Here is a 27665-nt window from a genome sequence, read left to right as displayed (position 1 = left end):
TAAATCGGTATTGGGGATCGGACTCACGACCAACTGCTTGCAAAGCAGGTGCTTATGCCGCTGAGCTACATCCCCAGCCCCTGACAATCCAGTTTCAAGGAGGCAGAGAAAGAGTTTCTGTGGTGGCAGAATCATCATCTTTCTCACTCTCAGCTGGCCATGTTGTAATCTCCAGTCCCACTGCCATCATGCTATATACCTGTATTCACTGGTAACAGGGATTTAGACACCGGGCTTGTAGATTGCAGTCATCCTGTTGTTGAAGGATGAAACTTGGCACGTCTACCTTCATTTCTCATTATGTTAAAATTTTGGGTCAGATCCCTGCTCAACTCTGCACAAAGGTATGAACCATTTAAGGAGTCCCTGTAATATAAACTTTATTAGCCCTAAGTTTACCTATCCTATCTTCCTTTGAGACTAAGCACACCAACTGCCTGATGGTGGCACAAACCTGTAATCCAAACACTTGGGGACCCTGGGGCAGGAGGACCATAAGTTTGAGCCCAGCCTGGAAAACGTAGCAATTAATACTATCTCAAAATAATAATAATTATTGTTATTTCAGGATTTACAGGGACATCCAACTGTCAAATTTACATGGCTCAGTCCCAGATCCCTTAGAGCAATGCCTAGAAGTCTTTGGTCACTGTCCAAATCAAAAAGTAAATCAAAGAAAAGTAGAGCATTTTAGACCACCCCGTGATGTTACCCCCTTAGTGTCGTTAATGACCCCATATTAGGAACTCAGCTACCAGTCCCAAGGTGGAGTCACTGTCTCACCAAGGGAACTACACAATCTACTCAAATTAAGATGCCTGTCTTTGAACTTTCGAGAGCCAGTCCTGATATACTGATCACCAAGAAGATAACTTGATCAGGATTATCTTTCAGCTAGCAAATCCTTGATCTGTGTAAACCCCTAGCTCATCATTGTTCCCTTTTTATAAAGCCCTAAATGTTACACCAAGACAGATCTTCCCACTTTCTTTCTTTTTTTCTTTTTCTTTTTGAGACAGGGTGTTGTGTGGTTTAGGCTGGCCTTGAACTTGCAACAATTCTCTTGCCCCAGCCTCCACACTACTATTTTTTTTCTTTCTTGAGACAGGGTCTTTTATGTAGTTCAGGCTGGCCTTGAACTTACTTATGTAACACATACTGGCCTCACACCTGCAGCAATCCTTCCTTAGCCTCCCGAGTATTGGTATTACAGGTGTGTGCCACCATGCCCAGCATATTTTTGAGAGTCCTTTTAGGATAAATTGAGTTTCATCACAGCCCGGCAGGAACTGGGCTCAGTGAGGTCAAAGCCCACAATAAAAGAGTCACAATACTTCACTAGCAACTGCTTCCGCTAGGGCATTTACTTCCGCCCTTAAGAGGGCGTCCATGATGATGCCCCTCCGCCCTCATTCCAGTAGGAGTCTCTCAAAAGCCACTGTTTCTGTGTTTAGCCGTATTAGCCAACCAGAGTCAGCGGGAGGACCGAGTCTGAGAGAGTGGATGCTAATTGGTTGGGGCTCCCAGCCTGCCCGTTGGCAGGAGTTTGGCGGCCGGGTTTAGACACCTCCAGGTGAGGGTGTACGAACGTGCATTCCTGAGGTTCTTTTAGACAGCCTCGCGATCGTCCCTGAGCAATTTTCCCGAAACAAACATCTCCTGCCCTAGCAACTCAGTGATCCCTGGGATCTCAGGTCGCGGAAATCAACCTCCAGCTCTGGGTCTGTAACCTGTAAAGTCGGGATGGGCCCCGCAGAGGGGGCAGCGAGGCCGGGGCGCTTCTTTGGCGTCTACCTGCTCTACTGCCTGAACCCTCGGAATCGGGGCCGTGTGTACGTGGGGTTCACGGTCAACCCTGCTCGTAGGGTGCAGCAGCACAACGGAGGCCGCAAAAAAGGCGGGGCCTGGCGGACAAGTGGGAGAGGGCCCTGGTAAGATGAGGAGGCGCTCGGTGCCTGGGGAGTCTGCGGGGTGGAGGCGAATCCCACTGGGCGGGATCAGACTCTCACGGAAGGGCCAGGATTGTGGCAGAGAGCCGTGCCATTAATGGAGGGGCGGGGCCTGTCCCGAGGGCGGGGCGCAGTGGGGAGAAGGCGGATCCAGACGCTAGGGGCGGAACCAGGCCAGTGCTAGTGGGTGGGACCAGTCGGGTGGGTGGGGCACGAAGGGGAGGGGCGCTGTGCCCCTGTGGGGTGGGCAATGGCTGGTGAGGGTCTGATGAGCAAGACTGAGGTCCAGCGAGTGGGGGCTTAAAGTCAGGCTGGGGATGGGCTAGAACATGGAAGGGAGAGGCCCCCAGGATTGCAATGGCCCTGTGACCCCAGGCGGGGCCTGAGGTGGCAGGTGCGAGGGGATGGACCTGCCTGTGCCTGAAGGCAGCGAGGACTGGGCTCTGCGTGAGGGGAGCCGCTGGTGCGCGCGGTGGGGCTCACATGCCAGGCCCCGTTGTGGTCGCAGGGAAATGGTGCTCGTCGTGCATGGGTTCCCGTCTGCCGTTGCGGCGCTCCGGGTAAGACTGGCAGCGGGCGGGGTTTAAGGGTGGCAGCGGGCTGGGGCCGAGTACCCAGGCAGCTCCCAACTTCTGCATTCACCCGCCCGCAGTTCGAGTGGGCCTGGCAGCACCCAAGCGCCTCGCGTCGCCTGGTGCACGTGGGGCGGCGCGTGCGCAGCGAGACCTCCTTCGCCTTCCACCTGCGCGTGCTAGCGGCCATGCTGCGCTCGCCGCCCTGGGTACGGCTGCCGCTCACCCTGCGGTGGCTGTGCCCGGACTTCTGCCGTGACCTCTGCCCGCCACCACCTCCGCATGTGCCGCTGGCCTTTGGGCCACCTCCCATACCCCAGGCCTTGAAGGACTGCACGCAGGCGAGAGACCAGGGCGCGGGTGACCAGTGCACTCTGTGCGCCTGCGCACTACAAGTGAGCTCTCCCTTGGGATCTGAGGCCAGGGGTTCTGAGGGCTGTGGATGGGGCTGCTTGTTGAGGGGCCACCCTGGCACATCAGTCTTGTGTAGTACTTGGGGCCATTCCTGGACACATAATTAGCAATCGGTAGCATCTGCCCTTTCCTGTGAACTTAAGTAGATTCTGGGAGATAAGAACAGGCCACCCTCTCAGGAGGTCTTCCCTGGCACTCTAAAACTGAGTCTTTGTTGTGCACTTGCCTGCCCTTTTCTCCCTGAACTCTGTCTAACTTAGCATAACTGTAGCAAGTTTTATCATCAGGCTTCCCACCCTTCTCCCTAAATCCAGGAAGGCGTTCTTATGCTCCTGTCAATGTAAGTAAATGACTCCCTGTATCCCTTCCCTGCCTGCCATCTCCAACAGGATGAAGAGGGCCCTCTGCGTTGTCCCCATCCCAGCTGTTCCCTGCAGGCCCATGTGATCTGCCTGGCAGAGGAGTTCCTCCAGGCAGAGCCAGGGCAGCTTGTGCCCCTAGAAGGCCAGTGTCCTAGGTGAGTCTGGTCTCCTCCCCAAGCCAGGTCTAGTCCAGGGTGAGGGTGCCCAGTGGACCAGGCCAGGCCAGCTGAGTCTTTATCTTGGCACCTGGATCCCAGGCTGGTAGGGGCTTGTGATGTGTGACTCTGTATCATCTCATCCAACTACACCCTTGGTAGGTGTAAGAATTCGCTGTTGTGGGGAGACTTGATCTCACTATGTCGGATGGGATCCGAGAAAGACAATGATGACTCAGATTTAGAAGAGGTGAGATGACCCTAACCTCAGCTTGGATACCCACTCCATCCTATGCTGCCACTGATCAACTCACTTGTCTCCACAGGGACACTGGACAGACCTGCTGGAGACCTGATCCTTACTGTCCCCAACTCTACCCACTATTTCTTTTGTATTCCCCTTTCTCCTCTGCTCTTCCCAGGTTTTGAGTAAATTTTAAAAAATCTGAGTAAGAAAAAAATAAATCTGGATAAGAATACTTTGTACAGCGCCTGCCTGGCAAGCACAAGTTCTGAGTTTAATTCCTGGTACCAAAACAACAAATTTGTGCTGTTTGTGATAGTCCTTGATGGGTGCAACAGAGGAGGGAGTGGAGGATGTTTCCCCAACCATAGCACCAGCCTCTCTCCCGCCTGGAAAACCTCTGCTTCCATTTCCCCATAGTACCTCAGGTCACATGATTCTAGGAGGGCTCCAGAGAAGAGCACCTGTGATTCAAATCTCCCACCTCCAGTGCCAAGGTTCAGTTTAGATTTTAATCCAGACTATATTTAAAGACAGAGGCTGAGGGGGGAGGGAAGCAATCCCTTTATGGATCCTGTGGCTGTCCCCACTCCAAAGTCTACCCTCCTCTTATACAAAGTTCCTTGCAATCTTATAGAAACAGAAGTACTTTAGGTGCTGTTTTTCATACAATTATGAGTGATGCCTCTGAGTCCCTTGGCTACTGTAGGTAAGGGGCTACCTTCTATGGACATTGGACTTCAGTGCCTGTTGTAGATTAAAAACTGGTGGTCAACTTAAACATCAGCTGTACTCAATCAAAGTGGTCCTCCTGAAGATTTTTGCCAGTATAAAAAGGAGACTCGGAGAGGAAGAGTGGCATTGTTCCCCAACAACAGGGTTTCCCTGTTGTTGTTTGGAGCCCTTGGTTCTCCTGGAAGAGCTTGTCATCCTAGCTCCCCTGATAGGAACTTGGCTATTATCATCGGAGGAGCCCTGGACTTGTGGCTGAGAATGGCTGAAGTTCACTTTGGGGGAGCTCTGGTCCTTGCATTGAGCATTGCTTCCTGGCTCCCAAGGTGAAGATGTGTGCTGTTGCATTTCCAGGAGAAGCTTGTCATGCTGGCTTTATTATCGTCAGAGGAGCTTGAGACCTTACTGTCACTGAAGATGGCTGTGGTACTTTCCAAGGGAACCCTGGCCCTTGAGTGTTAATTGTTGTCTCCAGTGTAGAACCCCCAACCACTGGCACAGATGCTTCCACTGCTGACCTTTTGGCCTTCCCAGCACAGATGCATAACCCAGGCTTGCAGAAGTCATTGTCGTGGGCTCTAGGCCTTCAGTTGGACTTATGGGAGGCATTGTCATTGGCTCTAGGTCAACTGGACTTGTACAGGACATTGCTGTGCGGCTTAGGCCCTTGGCTGGGTTTTCTAATCTTTAGTTTATGGACAGATTTCCTGCACTTTCTTGTATTTAACTCTGGGTGACCATTATAAATAATACTATTTAAATAATTCTGTGTCCTGTATGTGATTTTTCTCACAACTCCTGACTACAGCAGTGCCCTAGTTCTTTCCTATCCTATACTGCCTTGGAAAAGCTCTGTTTGCTCTCCTCTGGCCCTAATTGCTTAACACCACCCAATCACATCACATCACTCCAGACTGGTCCTGTCAGAGCCGGAAGTTCCTTAAATCACTTGTGAGCTGCTCCACCTTGAAGAACCCTTGGTGTCTTGAAGACTTCCCTGGAACTACCAGGAAGGTGAGTGGCTCTGACCTCTAACTTTCCCTGTCTATCTCCTACCTTGAATGTGTCAATGAAAAAAGCATTCTGCTGACCTGCCATGCACATGTGGAGATTTGGTAATGGTGTATACTGGGGTCCAGGCCCAGTACCACTGATTTCCTGCTGAGAGGTATGACAAAAGAATAAAACAGACAAAATGTCTGTTTATTTACAGGCAGCAGCATCGCAATGATCACAGTCCAATGATACATGACGTACAGTGCCTTTGGTTCTTACTAGGTGCACAGCTTGATTGGCGGGGGTGGGTTGTGGGGAGGAAGCAGGGGTGGTGAACTGACACAGCTGGGTTCAAGAATTGAGGAATGGGGCTGGGGGTTTAGCTCAGCGGCATAAGCGCCTGCCTTGAAAGCAGGCAGTCGTGAGTTCGATCCCCGGTACCGATAAAAAGGAAAAAGACAAAAAAAAAAAAAGCACTGAAGAATTGAGGAATGACATTTTTGGGAAGTCACACAGGAACAGATCATAGTTAACTGGTAGCCTGATTATCTGCTAACTGGATTACTGAGCTAGATGGAATTTATGGGACTCAAGTCCTCAGCTGCCATGTTATCTTGGCTTTGAGGTGCCAGAACTTGGGCTGTTTGCTGGCCTCTGCTCTGTCTATTGGCTTAAAGACTGATCTGTCCCTAAGCCATTGTGGGCCTCGCCATAAGCCATGTAGGCTAGGACAGACTCAATTTATTTTTATGCCGATTTATTAATATTAGTTATTGCCTCCTTATACCTCATCAAGCTGGTCCTCACCAGAGGTGGTAGATCTGGTCAGTTGTCAGAGTGCAGCTTAAAAAGAAATTGAAACAAGGCCAGGGATTTAGCTCAGCAGGAATAAGTGCCTGCCAGACAAGTATAAGGTCAGGAGTTGATCCCTGGTACAAAAAAAAGAAAGAAAAACAATTCAACCTTGGCCACTTTCCCCTATTTTCAGAACTTCTGTTTTCTACATACTAAACTCGGTATGGAGGAGAGCCTGGTAGGTGTGGGCTGGTAGCCACAGCAAAGTAACTAAAATAAACAAGGCAGGCTGGCAAGTATTACAAAGGGCAGAGACCAGAAGAGAGTTTGCAGTGCAAATTATCACAGCTTTAAAAACCTGGACTTTAGGGCTGGAGATTTAGCTCAGTGGCATAAGCACCTGCCTGGCAAGCGTATGGTGGCGAGTTGGATCCCTGGTACCACAAAAAAATGCAACAAGACAAAAACCCCAAGAACTTTGGCTTCTACCAGAGTGCGCTCTAATTGGTTAGAATTTGGATTAGATTAATAGGAATTCCTTCTGGGCATGAGGCAGTGATATTTATTTTTATGCTGATTTACTAATATTGTTATTGCCTCCTTATACCTCATCAAGCTGGTCCTCACCAGAGGTGGTAGATCTGGTCAGTTGTCAGACTGCAGCTTAAAAAGAAACTGAAACAATCCTGACTGGCGCAGCTCCAATGAAACAGGAGACAGGAGACGCTTTTGTGGACGACAGTTAACTGCTGCTTTATTTACGTGGGCTCTGGTTTATATATTTGGCCGTGACCAATAACAGGCTGCCACAAGGAAGCAGGGCGGGAATGGGATGCAGGCTCTGGCTACTATATCCAGCTGTGGCCAATCAGGAGTTGCCACAGAGTACGGAGTAGAGCGCGGGGTGCGCACAGGTTGGCTAATTTAAAGAGGGACGTAGCGCATTGCGGAAGCTGGCGTGGTCCTTAGTCCCAGCTGGGGTATGGTATGTTGAGCGCCTGCGCCCAACACAATCCAACCCTGGCCACTTTCTCCAAGTTTCAGAACTTTTGTTTTCTATATACTAAACCCATGTTTTGTTTTCAGACCCTCTGCTTTTATTCCACCTAGGTGCCAAAGAAAGTAGAAGAGATTTCCCCACACTAAGCCCCACCCTATCTTTTCAGGAGGACAGCCATTCCCAGCACTAGTTCCATATCCCTCCAAATTTGGACCTGTAAAACCTCCAGCTCAGAGAGCCACCTACACTCTGCACGCACTAAGACACTGCACACCCATGGAGCTCCAATGCCAGGATCCTGAGAGGCCAGGAGTGGGCTGCATGGCGCTGGCTGTCCAGACGGCCCTTGCTAGCCCTGCTCTTGGCCACATGCTTGGAGGGCACCCCAACTCCTAGGGCTCCATCAGCTCCTGTGTGAAACCTGCCTGTGGAATCCATCCTCCCCTTCTCTTTCCCCATGATGTCCCCATCTCAGGACAACATCAGCTTAGCTTGCATCCCCTTTCCCTTTATCTGAGTTATCAGTGTTTTTCTTCTCAGCATAACAAAACTCTCCTCAAACAAGTACATAGTTTCTCAATTCTTCGTGTTTGTCGTGGAGCCCAAGTTGTTTGGCTGGGCAAACAGATTTCCTGGCTTGCTGGCCAGAGAAGTTTCCCTGTGAGAAGACCCAGAGATCTCTTGAAGCAGGAATTCTGACCTTTCTTTGATACTGAAGATCTGACTGGTCCCTGGCACAATATATATTACTAATCTGACCCCCTTTGGTATGGAGAAGAGCCTGGTAGGTGTGGGCTGGGAGCCACAGCAAACATAACTAAAATAAACAAGGCAGGGTGGCAAGTATTACAAAGGGCAGAGACCAGAAGAGAGTTTGCAGTGCAAATTATCCCCTAAAGAGCTTTAAAAACCTGGACTTTGGCTTCTACCAGTGTGCTTCCTCTAACTGGTGAGGATTAGAATAGAAATTCCTCCTGGTGGTACAGCAGTAACATTAAGAGAAGCCTGTGTCTCTGGCCCTTGAGGCAGCAGCATGCAGCTGGACCAGGACATCTCCTGCTCAAAAGTGACTTACGTGAAGGGCATCCCACTCCTCAAGCAATTTGCAGAAGCCATAGAGCCACTGCAGAGCTTCAAGGCCTGGCCCGATGACGTGCTCATCAGCACCTACCCCAAGTCTGGTAAGCAAGGAGGCACCCCTCTCCTGGGCTGCAGTCTCTGCTTGGCGAGCAGGACCTGTCTGTCAGTCCTGTTCACCTCTACTTGCTCTCTCTTCCCAGGCACCACTTGGGTGAGTGAGATGCTGGACATGATCTACCAGGGCGGTGACCTAGAGAAGTGTCACCGAGCCCCTACCTACGTGCGGGTGCCCTTCCTTGAGTTCAAGCACGAAGGGGTCCCTTCAGGTGTGTGGCAGGGCCTGGCTACAAGTAAAGCGGTGGTGGTGGCCGGGGGTCCTTGTTCCAGCTCAGCAGCTTTCCTTTGCCTGTGCCTTAGGGCTTGAGAATGTGAAACATGCCCCTGCCCCACGGCTGCTTAAGACACACTTGCCTGTGGCCCTGCTCCCCCAGACTCTGCTGGATCAGGTCAAGGTAAGTGCACTGCAGCGTCTCAGCTTTGATCATGTTCCACTTCGAGGGTTTCCTTGAGCCTTGGCTAACCTCCTACGGGGAGGGCACATGTCTGTTACTCTAGTGGGGTTCCCAGACCAGGAAAACAAGACTCTTCAGTGCAAACCAGAGAATGCAGTCCAGGCACTCACGAGCCTGCAGAGGACAAGGCTGGTGGGACCTCTCCTATCTTGTTCCAACTCTCAGTGTGATGGCATTGAAGAGAATCAGATCAGCACCAGATACTGCAAGCCTGTTTCCTCCTTTGCCACACTGAGAGATAACCTCCTCCAGGGTGGCTGGAGTGTGACAGGAGGCCAGATTGGAGAGCAAGTCTGCATCTGCATCTGCCCCTGCAGGTTGTCTACGTTGCTCGAAATGCAAAGGACGTGGCTGTGTCCTATTATAACTTCCACCAAATGGCCAAGGTGCACCCTGATCCAGGCACCTGGGACAACTTCCTGGAGAACTTTATGGATGGGAAAGGTGGGCCTCACTCTGTGGTAAAGAGGGACAAATGGTGCTGCGGGGCAGTCGGCTAAAAGTGAGAGTGCATTGTTGTCGTCCCCTTCCTCAGTGGCCTATGGGTCTTGGTACCAGCATGTGCAAGAGTGGTGGGAGCTGAGCCACACCCACCCCGTCCTCTACCTCTTCTATGAGGACATGAAGGAGGTGAGAGATCCCTGAAGCAGCCCCAGCAAACCAGGGTCCCGTCCTGCCCCCCACCCCAGACTCTGAGCAGTTCTTATCTCCAAGTACCTTCATGGGTGACCTATGCACTCACTGTTCAGCACTTTGTGGCTCTTGCCTCTCCCTGCCCCAGGATGAGTGTGCCAAGCTGTGGGTACAGTGACAGAAGTGACTTTCCCTGCTCTCCTCCAGAAGGAGCCAAACAGGGCTCACTCTGGGATCCCAGGGTAGAAGTGACTCTCTTTGGAGAAGAGGCCCATGGGGGAGCTGGGGCTGAGAGGCCTCTCTGTGGAAGTGACTCCTCCCCTGTGAAGTCACAGGGGGTGCTCCCTTTGTTTGCTTTATTAACAACTTGGAGAATGTGTCTGCTTCTTCAGAACCCCAAAAGGGAGCTTCAGAAGATCCTGGAGTTCCTGGGGCGCTCCCTGCCTGAGGAGACCATGGATCTCATCATCCAGCACACGTCCTTTGAGGAGATGGAGAAGAACCCCATGGCCAACTATACCACCATACCCCCTGATGTCATGGACCACACAGTGTCCCCCTTCATGAGGAGAGGTGGGTGCCTGGCCAGGGTGGGAGTCTGGGCAGGAGCGGGAGAAAGCAGCACTGGGGTCCAGCTGGGGCCACCTGTGAGTCCTCTGCACTCAGACTCAATCCTCTTTCCTTCTGCCCCAGGCATGGTGGGAGACTGGAAAAGCACCTTCACTGTGGCCCAGAGTGAGCGCTTTGATGCCCACTATGCTGAGAAGATGGCAGGCTGCAGCCTCCCCTTCCGCTGGCAGCTCTGAGAGCTGAAGGAGGGAACTGTTCCAGGGGGTGTCAGTAGGCCTGACCCTGGCCTCAGGAATAAAGTGCCATGTGCTCAGCCAGGCCCCTGTTGCAAGCAAGAGAGAACCTGAGCTAGAGAACAAGTCCCGTAGGCACCATACACAAGCCTTCCCCTATGCTGCTGCCAATGCGCCGCCTGTCTTTTTCTGATGGGGGAACCTCTGGTGGGAGTGAGCCCCAGGAGACATGGGTGAAAGGAATGAGTATTTATTTGTTCACAGAAAATCCTTTGTTGGCTTCTTCCAGGAAGACTTAGGGCAGCAGCTGACTGTGTCTGCCAGCCTTCTTCACTTTTTCTTAGGCTCCTTACAAGCCACCACGTACCTCTGGGCCACATTGAGAGGAGGGGAGTAGCCATCTGCATAGGAGGTGTCTTCAAAGAGGACGGAGTAATCATCTTGGGGCTGGAAGATGAGACAGGACAGGCTGGTCTGAGGCTTCCAGGCTTGGACTGCCTCCAAGGCCCAAGCTCTAAACTAGAAGACCCATAGGGTGTTTGCTCCCACCTTATCCTGTCCTGGAGTTATGAAGCTTAAATGCTTATCACATTTCTGTGCGTGAAGGCAAGGGATAATGAATAAGGAGAAGGAGACCCCTTTTACCAGATTTGGGCCACACCTGCACGGGATCTACTGCATTTTAGGAACTCTTTGTTAAAGGGATAAAGGACACGCCAGAAGACCAGAGCCTTGGAAGAAAACAGAAAATAGCCTCCAGGCTGCACCCAGTAACACAGGCCCAATGTCAGTGGCAGGACAGAGCCTTGGGAAAGCAGGAGGCTACAGATCTAGACAGGTGCATTCATTTCAGGCTCAGGCTCCTCCAACTGCCAAAATGAAGTTTGACAGGAGGCACAGTTGGCCTCCCAATCAGGGCTGGAAGGAAGGGGCTTACAGGACAGACATGGATAACCAGGAGGGAGACCCACAGCCATGGAAGAAGAGAAGCAGAGAGGGACTCAGGAAGACAACACACTGAGGTCCCCAAAGGCCTCTCTAACCAGATGCCTTACCCTCTGTGGAGGTGTGTGGATCAGGGCCCGGTAGAAGCAGGTGGTCTGTGGATACAGGGCCAGCACAAGCTGCTCCTTCTGAAACAAGGCCTCGGGGTCTGTCTCAGGGTTGGCCTTCCACTGGGGCAGTGGGATGATCCGCCGGCGGCTGAGGGTGTGTCTCCTGGGTCGGGGAGGTCGGAGGTTGTCAGTCCATGGCTGGGGAGACAGCTCCCGAAAAGCCCAGCTGCCCACCTGCCTTAGGGACACTCACTCTTTGCCTTCTTCATCAATGTCATCTACTTCATACCTGTGGATGAGCAGAAGGAAATCAGAAGATGCCATTAGATTACAGGCTGGTCAGGGAGTAAGGAGGGAATAGGGAGGGAATGGCCAGGGATTGGGCTATGTCACAGGCCACCACACATGGCATACTCCAGGGAGGCTGTTCTGTTAGGACTGGTAGAAAAATGGCAGTGAAGGTATAGCAAGGACAGTATAGCTGGTGGCTGGGTTGGGGCAGTGTCTACTCACTTGTTGGTGGTATGGCTGTAACTGACCACCTCAGCCAGGATCCACTGCTCATCCCCATCCATAGCCTTCACCCGTGCAGCAACCTTGTCTCCAGGTTTGGCCACGTAGTCCCCTGACGCTGGAATGGCCCCACAGAGAGGTGGGGGCCTGGGAGTAGAAGAAGGGTCAGTCTGGCCCCTCAATACCAGCCCCTCCCTTGCCAGCCCTGCCTCACTTGTCACCAGGCTTTCCGATCCACAGAGGCAGGGTCATGGCTGACTGCTGCAGCAGAGTCATCAGTACCCCTCTCCGCATGGTCTTCCGTGGGGGTTCTGAGTCATTGTAGAGGCCTGCGATCTTGGCCGCTGTGGGGAGGAAGTGAGCCTCTAAGGCAACAGGATCTGCCCAGGCCCATCCAGTACCCTGTGCGTGTTGTAGACCTTAGTGGACCACCCCTGTTCTTCCAGCAGATGTCCAAGGCTGGGGACTGGCAAACTAAACTACCAGATTGGTGACACAAAAGCACAGTGGGTATCCTGTGGACAGAAAGGTGCCATAGTGGAGCTCCTGAGGTGCCAATCAAGTTATTTTTTCCTCTAGTTCTAGGGTGTGAGCCCAGGGCATCACATACACCAGGCCAACTGCTCTACTACTGAGCTACACTAACCCTTTAAATATATATATATATATAAAATATATAATATATATATATATATATATATATATATATATATTTTTTTTTTTTGGTTACCAGGGATTGAACTCAACTGTGCGCTTGTCAGGCAGGCGCTTATACTGCTGAGCTAAACCCCTGGCCCTAAAATTTTTATTTTGATACTGAGTTTCAGTATTTTGCCGAGGCTGCACAGAATTTATGTTCTTCCTGTTCTTTCTGTCTCATCCTTTCACCACTGGGACCAAAGGTCCAAACCCTATACCTGGCTCCTCACATTCTATTTCTTGATGTGGTGGTAGTTATGTAAGCATGCTAGGTCACTTAAAAGTTTCATACAGCCATACAGTTATGTCAACTTTTATATATGTTGTAATTCAAGCAGAGGTTGAGAAAGAAAGGAGCCAATGTATCCTTCAGCCTCTCAGCCATAGCACAACACACCTATCCACTATGAACAGAATCAAAATGGCTACAGAACAGCACTGATGGGTAAGGAGGCTGCCCACTGTTCCAAGAGGCAAGAAAGCCAAGGCAGTGTGACTGAAGGGCTCTGGAAGCCAGCACACTAGGGAAGCTCCTTCCAGTTGGCTTAAGGACACAAGGGGACTTTACTAAATCCCCAGGTTATTACTGCACCAAGAAACATGTGACCAGAAGGAAGGCAAGGGGGTAAGAGAAACACGAGGGTTAGGAATGGATTCTCATGGTCTTGGAGGTGAGCTATGAAAACCCAACCTGTGAGAATTTGTCAGAAACCCTCTGGAGACACTCTGCCCAGATACGGCACAGGGTCCCCCACCAGGAGACATGCCTGCTGTCCTCAGCAATGCTCACTCTACTGGTCAGTAAACATACATCCTTGCCCACTCACCAATCCTCCTCTCTTCCAAGAGAGACTTGATCTCAGCAATCTTATCCAGGGCCTTCCGGAGGATGCTAAGGGCAGGGAAGGGACAGAAAAGGTTGAGTGAAGCAGATGGCAAGGTTCTTGAGGCCAATACTATAGCTGGAAGCTACTGTGTAAAGATGGGACAGACAATGATGGGTTGAATATACAATGGTGGCCCCATGAGATTATAATGGAGCTGGTAAGCTATTGTCTAGGGGCTCACAGTCACTTTAATGTTGTGCAACATGCATGTCTGAGACAGTGCTGGTATAAACAAACCTACTGTGCTGCCAGTCTTATGACAGTAGAGCATATACCATCACCTATAGGTATACTAGGTAGTGATAGCAGGTGACTGTTAACTGCTTTACTTTTGCTGGTTAGAATGTTTACTGTAAATGTATCCCATGTCTTCTGTTTACAGCATCTCTTCATTGCATCAATAGAACAGACTGAGCAATGACCTAGAGCAGCAATGGCAACCCTATGGCACACGAGCCACGGCTAGCTGTTTGTTTTCATTGAAAGTTCTACAAGGTTTGCCGTCACTGACTGATAGTATCCACATTTCTGTAAGTGTTCAGGGACATCTGCATAGTGATAAAATTACCTAAGCATGCACATCTCAAAATATTACATGGCCTCTGACTGCACTGTGTATGTGTCTGTATATTTTCATGGTTGTAGTTTTTGTGGCACTGGAGAATGAACCAAAGGTTTTGTGCACACTAAGTAAGCAATCTACCACTGAGGTACACTCCTGTTTTTCTATCCTAAAAGCATAAATAGCAACACAGTAAGAAGTAGCAGGCCAAAATCCCTAACAGAAAGCAGAACCCTACATAGTTAAAGAATTAAGTGGGTCAGGCACAGCTCCTTTGCCCTGAGCACATTTCTGTCCTACAGAAATGCTGCTGCAGTTCAGCAGCCCTAACCACCTTTTTTTAAAGCTAGTATTTAAAAAAAATTTTTATTAAGTTTATTGAGACAGTTTAGATATACACAATGATCACATTAATAGTAGGAAATCTATACTATACATTATGTATTGTTTCCTTTTTTTCCCCAATCCTCTCTTTTCCCTTTAACCACTCTTCCTCTCATTTACAAAGCTGTTTCCATTTTACCTTTTATTGTTTTCTTTCCCCTTCCTAACCATCTCTTGAGATGAGGTCAGATATGACAATCCAGGGTCTATCCTAGGTGGGATAGGTAAAAGGTGAGTCCTGGGGCCCTGGGCAACTGTGCTGGCTCAGACAATCACAGGGGCAGGGAACTCATCGCTACATCACTGCAGGCACGATACAGACCCTGGCATGACACAGACCCAGGAGCAATGCAAGCCAGCATATGGTGGTTCCAGCGTGGTCAGGACCCAAGTAACCCAGCAGATATCATCATGACGGAGCTTTGCTGGAGCCAGGCTTATACCTGATTTGGGGGAATCTCCCCAGAGACTATCTCAACAGCAACCAGCAGCAACACGTCCAATGCAGGTCATTTTCACTTCCCATGGCAAACCTCAGTCCATTTTTCCAACAAAGCTTTATTTAATGGTCCCATGGGATGTGTATGGTGGCACTTGCCTGTTACCTCAGCTTCTTGGGAACCTGAGGTGCAAGGAATGGGAGTTCAAAGCCAACCTGGGCAATGTACAGGGCATAATAAAAAAATGCAGTTAACAGTAAGTTAAAAAAATTTACAGTAGAAGCCATGTTGCTGAGAATGATGTCTGAAGTGAGGGAAATTCTCTGAGCATTATGAAGGGGATTAATAACAATGTGTCCTTTAATTTTATTTAAATTTTCATTTTTTAAACACAACTCATAGGGAGACCTTGTTTTGAAACTAAAAATTAAAAGGGGCGAGTAGAACACTTGCTTGGAATGTATTAGTGCCTCAGTTTAATCTCCAGGACAACAAGAAAGCCCTCATGATATAAAGGCCTTCATCATAGAGCGTGAGCTAGCAGATATCCAGGGGCATGACTCTTACGGAGCTTGCCAGGCAGAGACCAAGACACAGCAAGAGGCTGGCCACACCAAAATTGGCCAGGACTGAGAGGCAATCAGGCATCCCAGAACTAGCAGATCAGGAGGCCAAAGGTGATCTGTAGTAAATAGCCTGTCCTTTTGTTATAAAAGACACCAGCAGACAATTATGTAATATGAATAAGGTCTCTAAGTTTTTCGTTTTATTTTTTTCAGTAGGAGCATTGAACTTGGTGCCTTCACTTGGAGCCATATCCACTTCCCTTTTTATTCTTTACTCTGAGACACAATCTTGCTAAATCACTAAATTGTCCAGGCTACACTTCATCCTTCTGCCTCAGCCTTCCAAGTGCTGAGATCATAGGCATATGCTACCTCATCCAGCTTGCTTTTATATTTGAGTGAATGCCCAGATTTTGAGAATGATACCACAAGTGTATAACACTGTCTCTTGTTTTTTTTGGGGGGGGTGCAGGATGAGAAAAGGAAGGAGAAAAAGAAATGAAGGGGAGAGGAGACAGAGGATGAACATAGGGCAAGAAAGGGGAGAAGGAAAGAAAAAAGAAAGGGAGCAAAATGGCCTGTTTTTAGAAAACTTGTTAGAGCACCCAGATCCTCATCCAGAGCAGCACACAGTGACGCTCAGTGCATGGGATCTCCCCACCTGGACTATGAAGATCTTACAGCGGCTGAGCCGGCACCTCCCTGCCTTGCTTGTGCGCTTTCCCAGCATGGTACTAAGGAGGCCTGGCACAATGTGCATGGAATAAAGGTGGGAAGGTGCAAGTCTGAAAAAGTGACACTGTGACACAATTGTGAGGCGGGTCCTGCAGTTACCAACCAGGCTTTTGAGTGTGTAACTCTGAGTAAGTCATCGCCAGAGATTGCCCACACCAGACTTGACCCAGTCTCCACTCTGCAACAGTCAGGCTCAGGCTGGGAAGGGACGGCTTGCTTTTTACCTGCCAGTGAAGGGTGGGGTGGGTGGGTGGGTGGGTGTGGGTGTGTGTGTGTGTGGTGAAGGGCATGTGTGTGTGTGTGTGTGTGTGTGTTTTACCTGCCAGTGAAGGGCGTGCGTGCGTGCGTGCGTGCACGTGTGCGTAGCTCAGTGCTGGAATTTTAGGCATCCTTTTCTACTAAGGGAATGGGCCAGACTCAACTGAGCATGGCCCTGAAGCATGGTTGCTGAAGGCAAACAAAACTAAGGGCCACAACGCTAAGACAGAGGAAGGGAGAGTGACACAGGATGAGGGGAAGAAGGCTGGGGCCATTATTAGTGCTCAGAGTGCTAGGGGAGGCAAAGTAGCTGGCGCTCCACAGGGCCCTGAGTGTGCAAAGCATTCTTGTTTGTTTATTTGAGATAGGGTCCCACTATGTGGTCCAGCTGGCCTCAGACTCAGAGAACCTCTTGTCTCAGCCTCCCAAGTGCTGGGATTACAGATGCAAACCATCAAGCTCAGCTGCAAGGCAGTTATTTAAACTGCAGGTTATGAGTTACTGGGGAGTCAGGAAATTAATTTCTTGGGTACAACATACATTAAAAAGTAAACATATAAAACTATAAAAGACTAACTGAAAATGTTTTTTCTTTTTTGCAACTAAACTCTTGTTCTAATTCTGTGACATTCATGTAAAACAAATTTGTGCTGTGGAAAATCATTGTTACATTGTCCAGCAGGATACTGGAGTATGAATTTTGGGCTTAAAAATCAGGCTTCCCAGACAGGTAAGGCAGCATATTAACTCCAGTACTTCTGGGGGCTCAGGCAGGAGGATCATAACTTCAAGTACAGCTTGGGTGACGTAGCAAGATCTTGTTAAGTGCAAGGTCCTAAGTTTGTTTTCAGCACTATTTTAATCGGAAAAAAAAAAAAGGAAAAACGAAATCAGGTTTCCCCACCTACTCGTTGTGTGGCTTTGGGCGGTTTATGTAACCACTTTGTGCCTTGGTTTCTTCATCGGTAAAAAAGCAGCAATACTGCAAGCTACCTCAAGGAGTATAAGGATTAAATGAGGTAAATATAAAAAGTACTTGAAATGGTAGGAATAGCACAGTAAAAAATGCATTTCTTACCACAAATGATGGTCAGAAGAGCCTGTGGAATGCTGGCATCTGGTACTTTCTATGAATTTTATGTTCACAATCCTGGAGGGTGTTGTTATCTCTATTTTAAGGATGAGGCACCTGAGTCTCAGCTGAAGTGGCTACCCCAGGTGACGCAGGAAGCCTCTCCTCCCCAGAAGGACAGGCACTGGGCATGCAGGCAGTGGGAGCACGGCGGGGCTTTGGATGGTACTCACTTGCACTCGGCCTCGGCATCAGCCTTGGCAGTTGTATAGAGGCCACGAAGCTTTGTTCGGAAATAAGGAGAAACTACAAACACAGGAATAAGGAGCCATGAGCAATATGGCATGCTTCCAGGACACAGGAATCAGACTTGGCGGCTCAGACAGCCTAGTGCCTGCAGTGTGGACTTTACTGGCTCAGATGCCCAATTCACTTCCATGTGGTACAGATCATCACCACACGTACAAGAGCACTTTCTGATCTTTCCAAAGCACAACACACTCAGAAACTGTCTGTTGGGTATAAGAGAAATAGACAACCCCGACAGCCAGTCAGAGCTGGAAAGCACCAGGCCAGGGGGTGACCACTGTGGGACCAAGGGTACATCACCCTCCAGGTGACAGGGTGCCTGTGCACTCAAAGGGCCAGTTTCCCTAGACAATGCCACAGACTTCAGTCAGAGCTGAGGGATATGGAGGTTCTTTAGTGCTGAGCCACCTGTCACCAGTCTCCTGGATCACTTTAGGTCACTCAGTCCAAGGAAACACTGTTCCTCTGATCTGAGGAGCAGTTTGCTTTGGAAATGCAGATACACACAAGTGTCCTTTTGAAAACAGTGACAGCCACACTAGCAGCCTTGGTTCATGGCCCCTCCTCACTCCCTGTCTCTGCTGAGCCCAACTACTCACTTTTGTTCTCTGTCTGCATCCGCTCATGGGTCTTCTGGATGTTCACTAAGTTGTGCTCACTCCGTGAACGCTCTTCCTATGAGGTCAAAAAGACATGAGGCAAAGCCCTTAACCTGCGTAGTACTCTGCTTCCCTTCTCATATGTCCAAATTCAAGGTAAGTTCAAGATAAGTTTACTCAGTTCCCTGAGTAAATTAAAAACATTACAGAAGCCATCAAAATTAAATCATTAAGTTATGCCTTCTGGCAGCACCAAAGACCAATTGCTCTACAGATTCAACAGAATCCCAAATCCAGCTGATTTCTTTGCAGAAATTGACAGGTTCATCCTAAAATGTACAAAAGTGCAGAGACCTGTGTTATCCAGTCTTAAAAAAGAAAGGTAAGACTGAAGAATTCACATTTTTCAGGCTCAACATTTACTACAAAGCTACAGTAATTGAGATGGTGAGGTACTAAGTTATAGATCAGCACAACTGAATCAAGAGTCCAGAAATTAAGGCTGGGCATAGTAGCTGTAATCCCAGCACTTACAGGCTAAGGCAGAAGGATTGCTATGTTTGAGGGCAGCCTGGTCTACATGGCAAGACCTGTCTCCTAAATAAATAAATTAAATAAATAAATAAAAGGAAAGAAAGGTCCTAGGGCTAGGGCTTTAGCTCAGCGGCTCAAGTGCCTGCCCAGTAAGCATAAGTTCGATCCCTGGTACAAAAAAAAAGTCCTAGAGCAGTGACATGCCCAACATACCACAGTGTGCTATTTGTGACTTAACACCCTCATATTTTTGAATTAAAGACCATTAAAAGAATAAGAAGGACAAGAGTGGTGGTACATTCAAGATGCTGAGGCAGGATAATCACAGCGAATTTGAAGCCAGCATAGGTGAGTTCAAGGGCAGCTTGAACTACAAAATCAAACTTGTTTAAAAAGTGAAGAAAAAAAAAGGCTCCCGGTAAGTTTATTAGACATAGCCTGGTAGGTCCAATTTCCCTGGGCAACAGTCCTAACAGAGTCTAGGGAGGCTGTAGGAGATACCCAGTATCTTCAGGGCAAATTACCTCTAACTGTGACCACCACTCAGCTAACCCAAACTCAGAGCACCCGGTAGGTAACAGGCATCCTTTGTTGGGAAAGAGCTTGAACTCAGATCCCACAAGATCTCTCTGCTGCTTGAATATAAAGAGGGGGCCAGAGCAGCCATGGGGCAGAGCCTTTCTGTCTTAGCTGATGAGGCCAACAGGGTGCACTATACGAATCTTGTGGACCTCAAACCCACAGAAGTCTTCCAGGGGCACTTGTAACTTCCAGTGTAATTTCACTGCTCTTGAACCAATAGATCAAAATAAGAAAATTCCTTGGCTAGCCTGGGCTGCATGGTGAATTCAAGGCCAGTCTGGACTACATAGCAAGACTATCTCAAAACACATACACACACCCCCACCCCTACCCCACAAGCAAAAAAAAAAAAAAAAAAGAAAAATCTTGAAGCACCATGAGCAGGGCTAAGAATTATTCTGAGTACCATCTATGTCCTCCCCATAGGAAGGAGGTGAACCTTGCTACATAATGACTGGAAATCTGTCTTGGTAGAAGCCTATGAACTGAAGCCAACAAAGCTGGAGCTCAGAAACAAGTGCACCATAGCAAACTATAATAGTGCATAACAAGGTTGTCCAAGTAATATGCGATACACAGATCAAAGGCTTTATTTTGCTGGATAGGTATAACATATACTATACAAATTCCTACCAATCTGTTCTGTTAGGAAATTGAATTTTACCATGATGTAATTCAGTATGGCATTGCATACTGGTATACTTGTAAGATCCAACTCCCTTAGCTCATATGACATAATGCTCATACCAATAAGCACAATACTGGTGGAAAATTAGAGTATATAAAGAAGTAAAGAATTGCCTGGATTACCTGTGCAGAATATGATGCATCGAAAGGAACAAGAACACATGATAGGCTGGGTGGAGAAGCAAGTGGTGCAGAGCATCTCTGCACAGCAGGAAAAGGAGACGATTGCCAACTGTATTGCAGATCTAAAGCTGCTTGCAAGCACAGCCCATTATGTAAATGTATCTATCCCAGTTGAGACAGCCAGAAACAGCTGACTACATGGAAACTAGTCTGTATAACAAAACCTTCCCATATTGTTGTCTACTAAAATTACAGTTTTACTTTTCCTAAAAATGAAAAGCTTGGAATTTCATTTAGTGAGACCTAAATGTGTTGGACAGTCAGATGTTTCTCATCCTTACTCTGCATTTTGAGTTGTTCTGTGATGACTTTTAAATAAACACTTTGTTTTTATTAAAACTTATTACCTGACTAAAGTTTACCAAGTTCTAGGTTAAATTTGTAATTAGTTCTATGATCTTGCAATAAAGGACACCTGAAACAAGGAAAAAAAAAATACTGATGGAAAATGACTGCCCTGAGGAAGAGCTGGCAGTCATCCCCTGATTTTTATGCTAAGAGCTCTATGAAAATTTGTAAGACATAAATAGTGGTAGATGAAGGTGAAGGAAATTATTCAAAATGGAAAAATATGAAAATGTAACATCTTTTAGGGTTTTTCTTTCTGTCTGCTTTCCTTCTTTAAAGGCAAAGTCTAGTTTTGTAGTCTAAGCTGGCCTGGGATTTGCTATATAGTTCATGTTGCTCTCAAACTCGAAACTGTCATGATCTAGCCATCAAAGCGATGGGATTATAGGCATGAGCCACAACGACTGGCCCTAGTAGCCACCTGGGCAGCAAAAGAGTAATTCAGCAGACCTGAGTTGTCCAAATCTTGCACATCTAAAAAGAGGTTTAGCTGGTTTGAAAGGACAGCATTCTAGAGGTCGAAGCAGGAGTTTTGTTTTTTTTAATTTTATTTTAAAGATAGGGTCTTATTATATATTTTAAGCTGTTCTTAAACTCACCACGTAGCCCAGGCTGCTCCAAACTTGTAGTGATCCTCCTGCCTCAGCCTTCTAAATGCTAGGCCTGTGCCACCATGCCCAGCGAAGCAGTACATACACTGCACATTGCCATCCCCAAATCAGTCACCCAGATCAAAAGACATCTGTATTCAATTGTCTGAACAGTACCAGTGCAAACCTTTCTCTTCAATGAACTCACGGAAATCAGTAGTATAACTATGCAGTTGCTTCTTTCAGCTTCTCAGAGAGAGAATACAATGTTTACACGTGCATGCTTGATTTATTTCACTTATGAGTATGGTCTCAAGTTGCATCCATTTACCTATAAAAGTCTCAAGTTTTACCACTTATTTTAAGTATGAATGTAAATTTGGACCACTTATTTTAAGTATGAATGTAAATTTCCTTTTTATAGTTACATCATCTCCTATTTATAGTTACATATTAACACTATTATTATATAATTCAATATATCTGCTGTCTGTTGTAACAGATAAACTAAATGCATCCATCTGACTGACAATCTGAACTAGGGCTTATTGTGGGAATAAGGCTTATATTATCAACATCCTAAGAAATAATGTTAGGGCTTATTTTCCAGTTAGGTCTTATTTTCAGGGAAATATAGTATACCTTAAGCCACTGAACTGTATACTTTACATAGATTGTGTGTTATGTGGATTACCTCTCAAAATCCAACACAAAATGAATTCTACTATTGTGTTCGTAACAGAAAATCCAAGAGGAATGGTAGTCATACTTAACATTCCCCTCTCCTTGCCCTTATTATATTACCTCAGTTCCTGCCCGTCCGGTCTCTGTGAACACAGCCCCTACCCCCAGCTCCCTCTGGCTCAGCATCCAGCTCTTGTTCCTGTCTAGGAGTGAAGGACTGTGGCATTTTTTTTTCCTGTCTTTTTGAGACAGGGTCTCTCTATGCAGTTCAGGCTGGCCTTGAGCTTACTTGGTAGCCCAGGCTAGTCTCAAATTTACAACAATCCTCCTGCCTCAGCCTCCTGAGTGCTGGGATTACAGGTATGTGCCACCACACCCAGTGCCCTTGGTATTTTACCTGAGTTTGCTTGATCAGTTGATGGAGCTCTGTGAGAAGTTCTGCAATGCGGGAGTCAGCAGACACGAGGGCCATGGTATGTGGGGCACTTGATGGGGGAGGAAACAAAAGACAGCTCTGTTAGTGGCTACTGTGAGGTGAACCTATTCCTTCTAGAGAGATGCTGGGCGGGGTGTGGTGGTGCAGGCCTGGAATCTGGGAGCATTATGGGAGGCTAAGGCAGGAGGATAGAGCTCAGCCTGGCCAAAATAAAAAATAAAATAAAAAGGCTAGAGACATAGCTCAGTGTGACAACCCTGGGTTCAATTTCCAGTACCATCCCCCCCAAAATTATATAAGGTGCAATTATAGATAACAACAATGTATTACTGGAAAATTACTAAGAACTAAAGTACAAAACAGATAATTATGTGAGGTCATATGTATTAACTTGATTTAGGTACTCATACCACATACCAAAACATTATGCTATACAACGTAAACATATACAAGTATTATTTCTTAATAAAAATTTTAATTGATGAATATAAACCAATTACGGTAAAACACTAGTGATATATGTAGAAAAACAATGTGAGAATTCCTTGTGTCAGTTTTGTGAGTTTTCTGTAAGTCAAAAATTGTTAAAATAAATACTCAAAACATCAAAAAAAAAGTTGACCTCTAACAAAATACTGAGACTATTTCCCACCTACACAGAAGAGATACTTCCCCCTTTATAGACTCATTCATTCAATTACATTTACTAAACATCTACTTTGTGGCAGGCAGGAGGGATGTACAGCAACAAATAAGACACACAGGGTAGGGATACAGCTCAGAGGCACAGTGCCTGTCTCACAAGCGCGAGGTCGTGAGTTTGATTCTTTTTTTTTTTTTATTGGTACCCAGGATCGAACTCACGACTGCTTGCTTGCAAGGCAGGTGCTTATGCCGCTAAGCTAAATCCCCAGCCCATGAGTTTCATTCTCGATACCAAAAAACGAAAAGAAAACAAAATATCTAAATCTATTTTGCTTCTTAGGAAACAGATCAGAAAGAAAAGCAGACATTAAGTACAGTCATGCATGGCATAATGACATTTCTCAACAATGGTTGTCCTATAAGTACAACTTAGCATTTTTTACTGTGCCTCTTCTATATCTAGACATACAATACCCTTTTGTGACAATTAGCTCCAGCATCTACTGCAGCTGACATGCTGTATAGGATGGTAGCCTAGGACCAAAAAGCTAAACCATATAATGCAAATGACATAGTCTAGGTGTGCAGGATGCTATGCAGTATAAGTTTGTGTAAGTACATTCCATGATGCTCACATAATGAAATTACCTGTCAATACATTTCCAAGAAACACAGTTCCATATTCTTATTTAGTAAGAATTTCACAGGGGCTGGGGATTTAGCTCAGCGGCATAAGCGCCTGCCTTGCAAGCAGGCAGTTGTGAGTTCGGTCCCTGATACTGATAAAAAGGGAAAAAGACAAAAAAAAAAAAAAAAAAAAAAAAAAGAAGAAGAATTTCACCTAAGGGTGAAATAAGCACAACAAGAGACAAATGACAAAACAGATTAAAAAAATCTGAATACATAACGATGGAGAATCTCAAAGAACTGAAACAAATTCTCAAGTAGAAAGAACCTACCAAGTACCAAATACAACAAACAGCCAGAAGCAAATTTTTTTTTTGTCTTTTTGAGACAGGGTCTTGTATGCATTTCAGACTGGCTTTGGGCTCTCTTTATAGCCCAGGTTGGTCTAGAACTTGCCACAATCCTCCTGCCTCAGCCTCCTGAGTAACACTACAAGAGTGCACCACCACACACAGCTCAAAACTTCATTTCTACTTATTTATTGTCTTTTTGAGACAGGGTTTCACTATGCAGTTCAGGCTGGCCTTGAACTCACTTTGTAATCCAAGGTGGCCTCAAACTCATAGCAATCTTCCTGCCTCAGCCTCCTGAGTGCTGGGACCACAGGTCATGTTGAGCTCAGAAGCAAAACTTAAAACCTCAAAGATAAGTAGACTGCTAATAGATTGGTGGAGAAGAGAAAAAACACATCATGAATACTTCAAGGTTTTCCAACCTGACATACTGGAAGAATACTATATGAGGTATGGTTTTTGAAGGATAAAACTCAAAATTTCCGTTTTGAACACAATCAAAATGCCAATCAGAGGGGCTGGGGATACAGCTCAACAGCACAGTGCCTGCCTAGCAAGTTCAATGTCATGAGTTCAATTCCCAGTACGGAGGAAAAAAAAAAAAAAAAGCCAATTAGACATTTAAATGTGCTATGCCAGACATGAATCTTAGGATTTTTTTTCTTTTTTCTTTTGGTCTTTTTGAGACAGGGTCTCACTTGTAGCTCAGGCTGACCTCAAATTCACAGCGATAATCCAGCCTCAGCCTCCCAGTGCTAGAATTACAAATGTGCACCACCACATCTGGCATCTTATGGATTCTTATTTGAGTTCAAGAACACCAAGCATAAGATAGAAATTTTATAGTTAGCACAGTAAATGGCATTTATATTTACAGTATAAAATGGGGAAAGCCAAAGGAGTAAATAGAGGCAAAGAAGCCACCTAGCCTTAGGCCTTGGGGTTGTACAGCTATTAAAATTTTTTAAAAAGGAGCAAGAATAGGGGCTGGGGATTTAGCTCAGCGGCATAAGCACCTGCCTTGCAAGCAGGCCGTCGTTGAGTTCGACCCCCAGTACCGATTTTAAAAAAAAGGAGAAAGAATCATTTAAAGAAAAGCCAGAGGCAAAGTAAGATGATTAGCAAGCCAAATGAAGGCATTTGAGAACTGCATCAAATCCTGCTATGGATCACTAACAACACCGAACTTGACCATTGCAAACATCACCAAAGCTGTATCAGTGGAATGATGTGGGGGCCAAGGCCTCCTGGAGTGGGCTGAAAAGGACACCTGGAGTGGAAAAGGGTCTACTGGGTATACACTTAAGCCCTTCATTGCAAATGGGAGCAGTCACATGAGCGGTAACTAGAGGTTGAACGAGGTTGTTCTGTTAACATGGGTACTTTTATTTTTGTTTTATTTTATTTTTGGCAGGACTGGAGATTGAACCCAGAAAACGCTTCCCCCCAACACACACACCTTTTTTTATTGACAGGCTCTTGCTAAATTGCCAGTTGCCTGCGTTAACTTCAAACGTGGAATCCTCCTGCCTCAGTCTCCACAGTAGCTGCGTTTACAGACGTACGCGGCCACATTAGCTCTATTTTCTTTTAGAAAGTGGATACTTCTGGTGCAAACAGTAAAAAACGCCGGTCTTTCAGTACCGAGCTAAGTCCAACGCGGGACGAAGGGCGCAAGCGCACTGGGCCTCTCGAGACCTCCCCTTACCACCCAGAGCGCGTGCGCGTCCGAACCAAGCGACGCGTCCGTAGGTAAAGCAGGCAATGTGGACCCGGATGGAAGATTACAGTCCTTCGTTGCCTAATTTCTCCCGAGTTCCCAATCACGGCCTAGCCTCACCCAGAGTCCCAGGCGAAAGAAACACGTCTCACTGGCAGTTGCGACGGCGGGAACAGGCGCGTCCTCGAACGCTCCCTGAGTCCGCAGAGGACAAGGCACTTCCGTTCAAAGCTTGGAGGCCCAGGGAGAGCTACACGTTTTTTTTCCTTTTTATAAGCTTGGGCCAGCGCGGCGGACCCCTTCTACGCATGCGCACGTTGGCGTACTGCATTGCCTCCTGGGAAATGTAGTTTTCACTTTGGCGCCCGGCGGCTCATCCTGAACTGAATTCTGATATAGCAAAACAGAAACAATTAAAAGCATCTGGTTGTTGATTAGGGGAGGAAGGCCCCCAAGGAATATATGAGACCTATGTACTTTCAGCTTTAAGTTTGTTGAAAATGTAAAATTGCTCTAAAGAATAAAATTTATGTACATGCAATCCCTCCCCCAAAATCATTTGTCAACTGCATGAGTTACAAACATGTATTAATAAAAATTTTAGAAAATGTTTTGTAAAAATTGGAAACAAATTATAAACAAGCAAATCTTCAGAACCATAAATTACACTTTTACAGACTCTTACAGGAAACAAAGGATGTGGATACGCAAACATTTAGTTAATAGTATCTATCGAAAGCTATCCTGATAGCTTGACATGGTGGCACACACTTTAATCCCAGCACTTGGGAGGCTGAACAAAGAGGATCGTCCTGAATTTGAAGCCAGCCTGAATAATATAAGTGAATTCAAGGCCAAACAGGCACTACATAGTGAGCCCCAGCCTCAAAAATAACTGAAAAAAAAAGAAAGAAAGAAAGCTATCTTGATATTATTTCTTATGTAACCACTATAAAAGCATCTCAGTAGATCACACCGAGATTCTTTTCCAAAGAATCTTGAAGCGTCTCGGAGATCTTTACTTGAAGACACCAGGAAGGAGGGTACATAGTATAACTTCTTGCCCGTGCCCTCAGGAGTCCCCTCCCTTTGCTAAGTTCCACTGCTGAGGGCAAAGCCCACATCTCTTGCTCCTTTCCGCTTTCTTCCCATTTAGAACTGTCTTGTTGCATAGCGGGAGTCAGTTTCGGGCAACTCATGGGTAAAGCCAGTTACCCGTCGTCCTTAGAATGGGACCTTCCGTGGCAGACAAGTGGAGAAAATATATTGTGCCACCTTCTGGTCATAATAGAACTTTTTGTGTATGCATCAGAAACAAAGACCGTTAAATAGTGGAGGAAATTGTACCTTTTCCTATTTAATAGTCTTATCCCTGTTGTATATACAAAAGGTCTCATATGATCAGAAGGTGGCATAATATGCATGGAATCAAAACAAGGGCCTGCAATATATTGATTCATAATTTTCTTTTTGTCTACTTATAAATTACATTTTATGAAAAAATCTAAAATATACACCTGATAAAGGAGAAAATTTAAAAATTCTCCATAATCCCAGTCTAGGATATAACTTACTATGGATGTTTTTGGTAACTATGTCATTGTCTTGCCTTTTTATGTTTAATGATGAAAACAAAATTTCTTACAAAGATAGGATTACAGCTTCCTCCCAGAGCTGCACTGGACTCAGGATCACCCTTAGGGTGGCTGGGGCTGCAGACATCTGTGCTGGACGGGGCTGCTTGGCTGTGGAGTGGCCTTAGCAGCAGCTTTGCTCAGCCAAGCCCTCTCCTTGCCAGTACCAGCAGGGTGCCTGCAAGAGATTCAATACCTCTTCTCCAGCCGCAAGCCAGGACCAAGTCATCAAGCAGAACCCAAAGACTACCCTTCC

At 46.8% G+C, this 27665-nt stretch overlaps 3 protein-coding genes across 14 annotated transcripts; 2 read left to right on the top strand and 1 right to left on the bottom strand.

Annotated features, from left to right (window-relative positions):
* Positions 1–1395: 1395 nt before the first annotated feature.
* Positions 1396–5192, top strand: Slx1a (SLX1 homolog A, structure-specific endonuclease subunit). Of its 5 annotated transcripts, none has more exons than XM_013141903.3 (7): positions 1401–1573; positions 1866–1931; positions 2325–2509; positions 2602–2916; positions 3325–3452; positions 3615–3702; positions 3779–5192. In XM_013141903.3, the coding sequence occupies exons 3-7, from the start codon at positions 2354–2356 to the stop codon at positions 3806–3808; spliced, it is 717 nt and encodes a 238-aa protein (XP_012997357.1). In that variant the 5' UTR covers positions 1401–1573; positions 1866–1931; positions 2325–2353; the 3' UTR covers positions 3809–5192. The 5 variants fall into 5 exon arrangements, with proteins under 5 accessions (XP_005007615.1, XP_012997357.1, XP_003477892.1 ...); XM_013141902.3 differs by having other exon boundaries at positions 1405–1694; XM_013141901.3 differs by having other exon boundaries at positions 1405–1721.
* Positions 5193–5289: 97 nt separating this feature from the next.
* On the top strand, positions 5290–10387 carry LOC100728747 (sulfotransferase 1A1-like). 2 transcript variants are annotated; one of them, XM_003477843.5, is made up of 8 exons: positions 5290–5442; positions 8245–8400; positions 8500–8625; positions 8717–8811; positions 9189–9315; positions 9407–9501; positions 9897–10077; positions 10198–10387. In XM_003477843.5, the coding sequence occupies exons 2-8, from the start codon at positions 8253–8255 to the stop codon at positions 10308–10310; spliced, it is 885 nt and encodes a 294-aa protein (XP_003477891.1). In that variant the 5' UTR covers positions 5290–5442; positions 8245–8252; the 3' UTR covers positions 10311–10387. The 2 variants fall into 2 exon arrangements, with proteins under 2 accessions (XP_003477891.1, XP_063082836.1); XM_063226766.1 differs by having other exon boundaries at positions 5341–5442; positions 8249–8400.
* Positions 10388–10541: 154 nt separating this feature from the next.
* On the bottom strand, positions 10542–26086 carry Sgf29 (SAGA complex associated factor 29). Of its 7 annotated transcripts, none has more exons than XM_063226767.1 (11): positions 25515–26059; positions 22392–22479; positions 18387–18462; positions 17712–17784; positions 17485–17575; positions 13402–13466; positions 12090–12219; positions 11876–12022; positions 11616–11651; positions 11363–11525; positions 10542–10754 (listed from the first exon to the last, which is right to left on the bottom strand). In XM_063226767.1, exons 3-11 carry the CDS (start codon positions 18411–18413, stop codon positions 10638–10640), a joined length of 849 nt encoding a protein of 282 aa, XP_063082837.1. In that variant the 5' UTR covers positions 18414–18462; positions 22392–22479; positions 25515–26059; the 3' UTR covers positions 10542–10637. The 7 variants fall into 7 exon arrangements, with proteins under 7 accessions (XP_063082837.1, XP_063082839.1, XP_063082838.1 ...); XM_063226769.1 differs by having other exon boundaries at positions 25896–26055; XM_063226768.1 differs by having other exon boundaries at positions 25928–26048.
* Positions 26087–27665: the final 1579 nt, after the last annotated feature.

Source organism: Cavia porcellus, unplaced genomic scaffold, assembly GCF_034190915.1.
Source record: "Cavia porcellus strain 051 isolate PalLab524CR breed Dunkin Hartley unplaced genomic scaffold, mCavPor4.1 scaffold_16, whole genome shotgun sequence".
Classification (NCBI taxonomy): Eukaryota; Metazoa; Chordata; class Mammalia; order Rodentia; family Caviidae; genus Cavia; species Cavia porcellus.
This window is presented reverse-complemented; position numbering and strand designations above follow the sequence as displayed.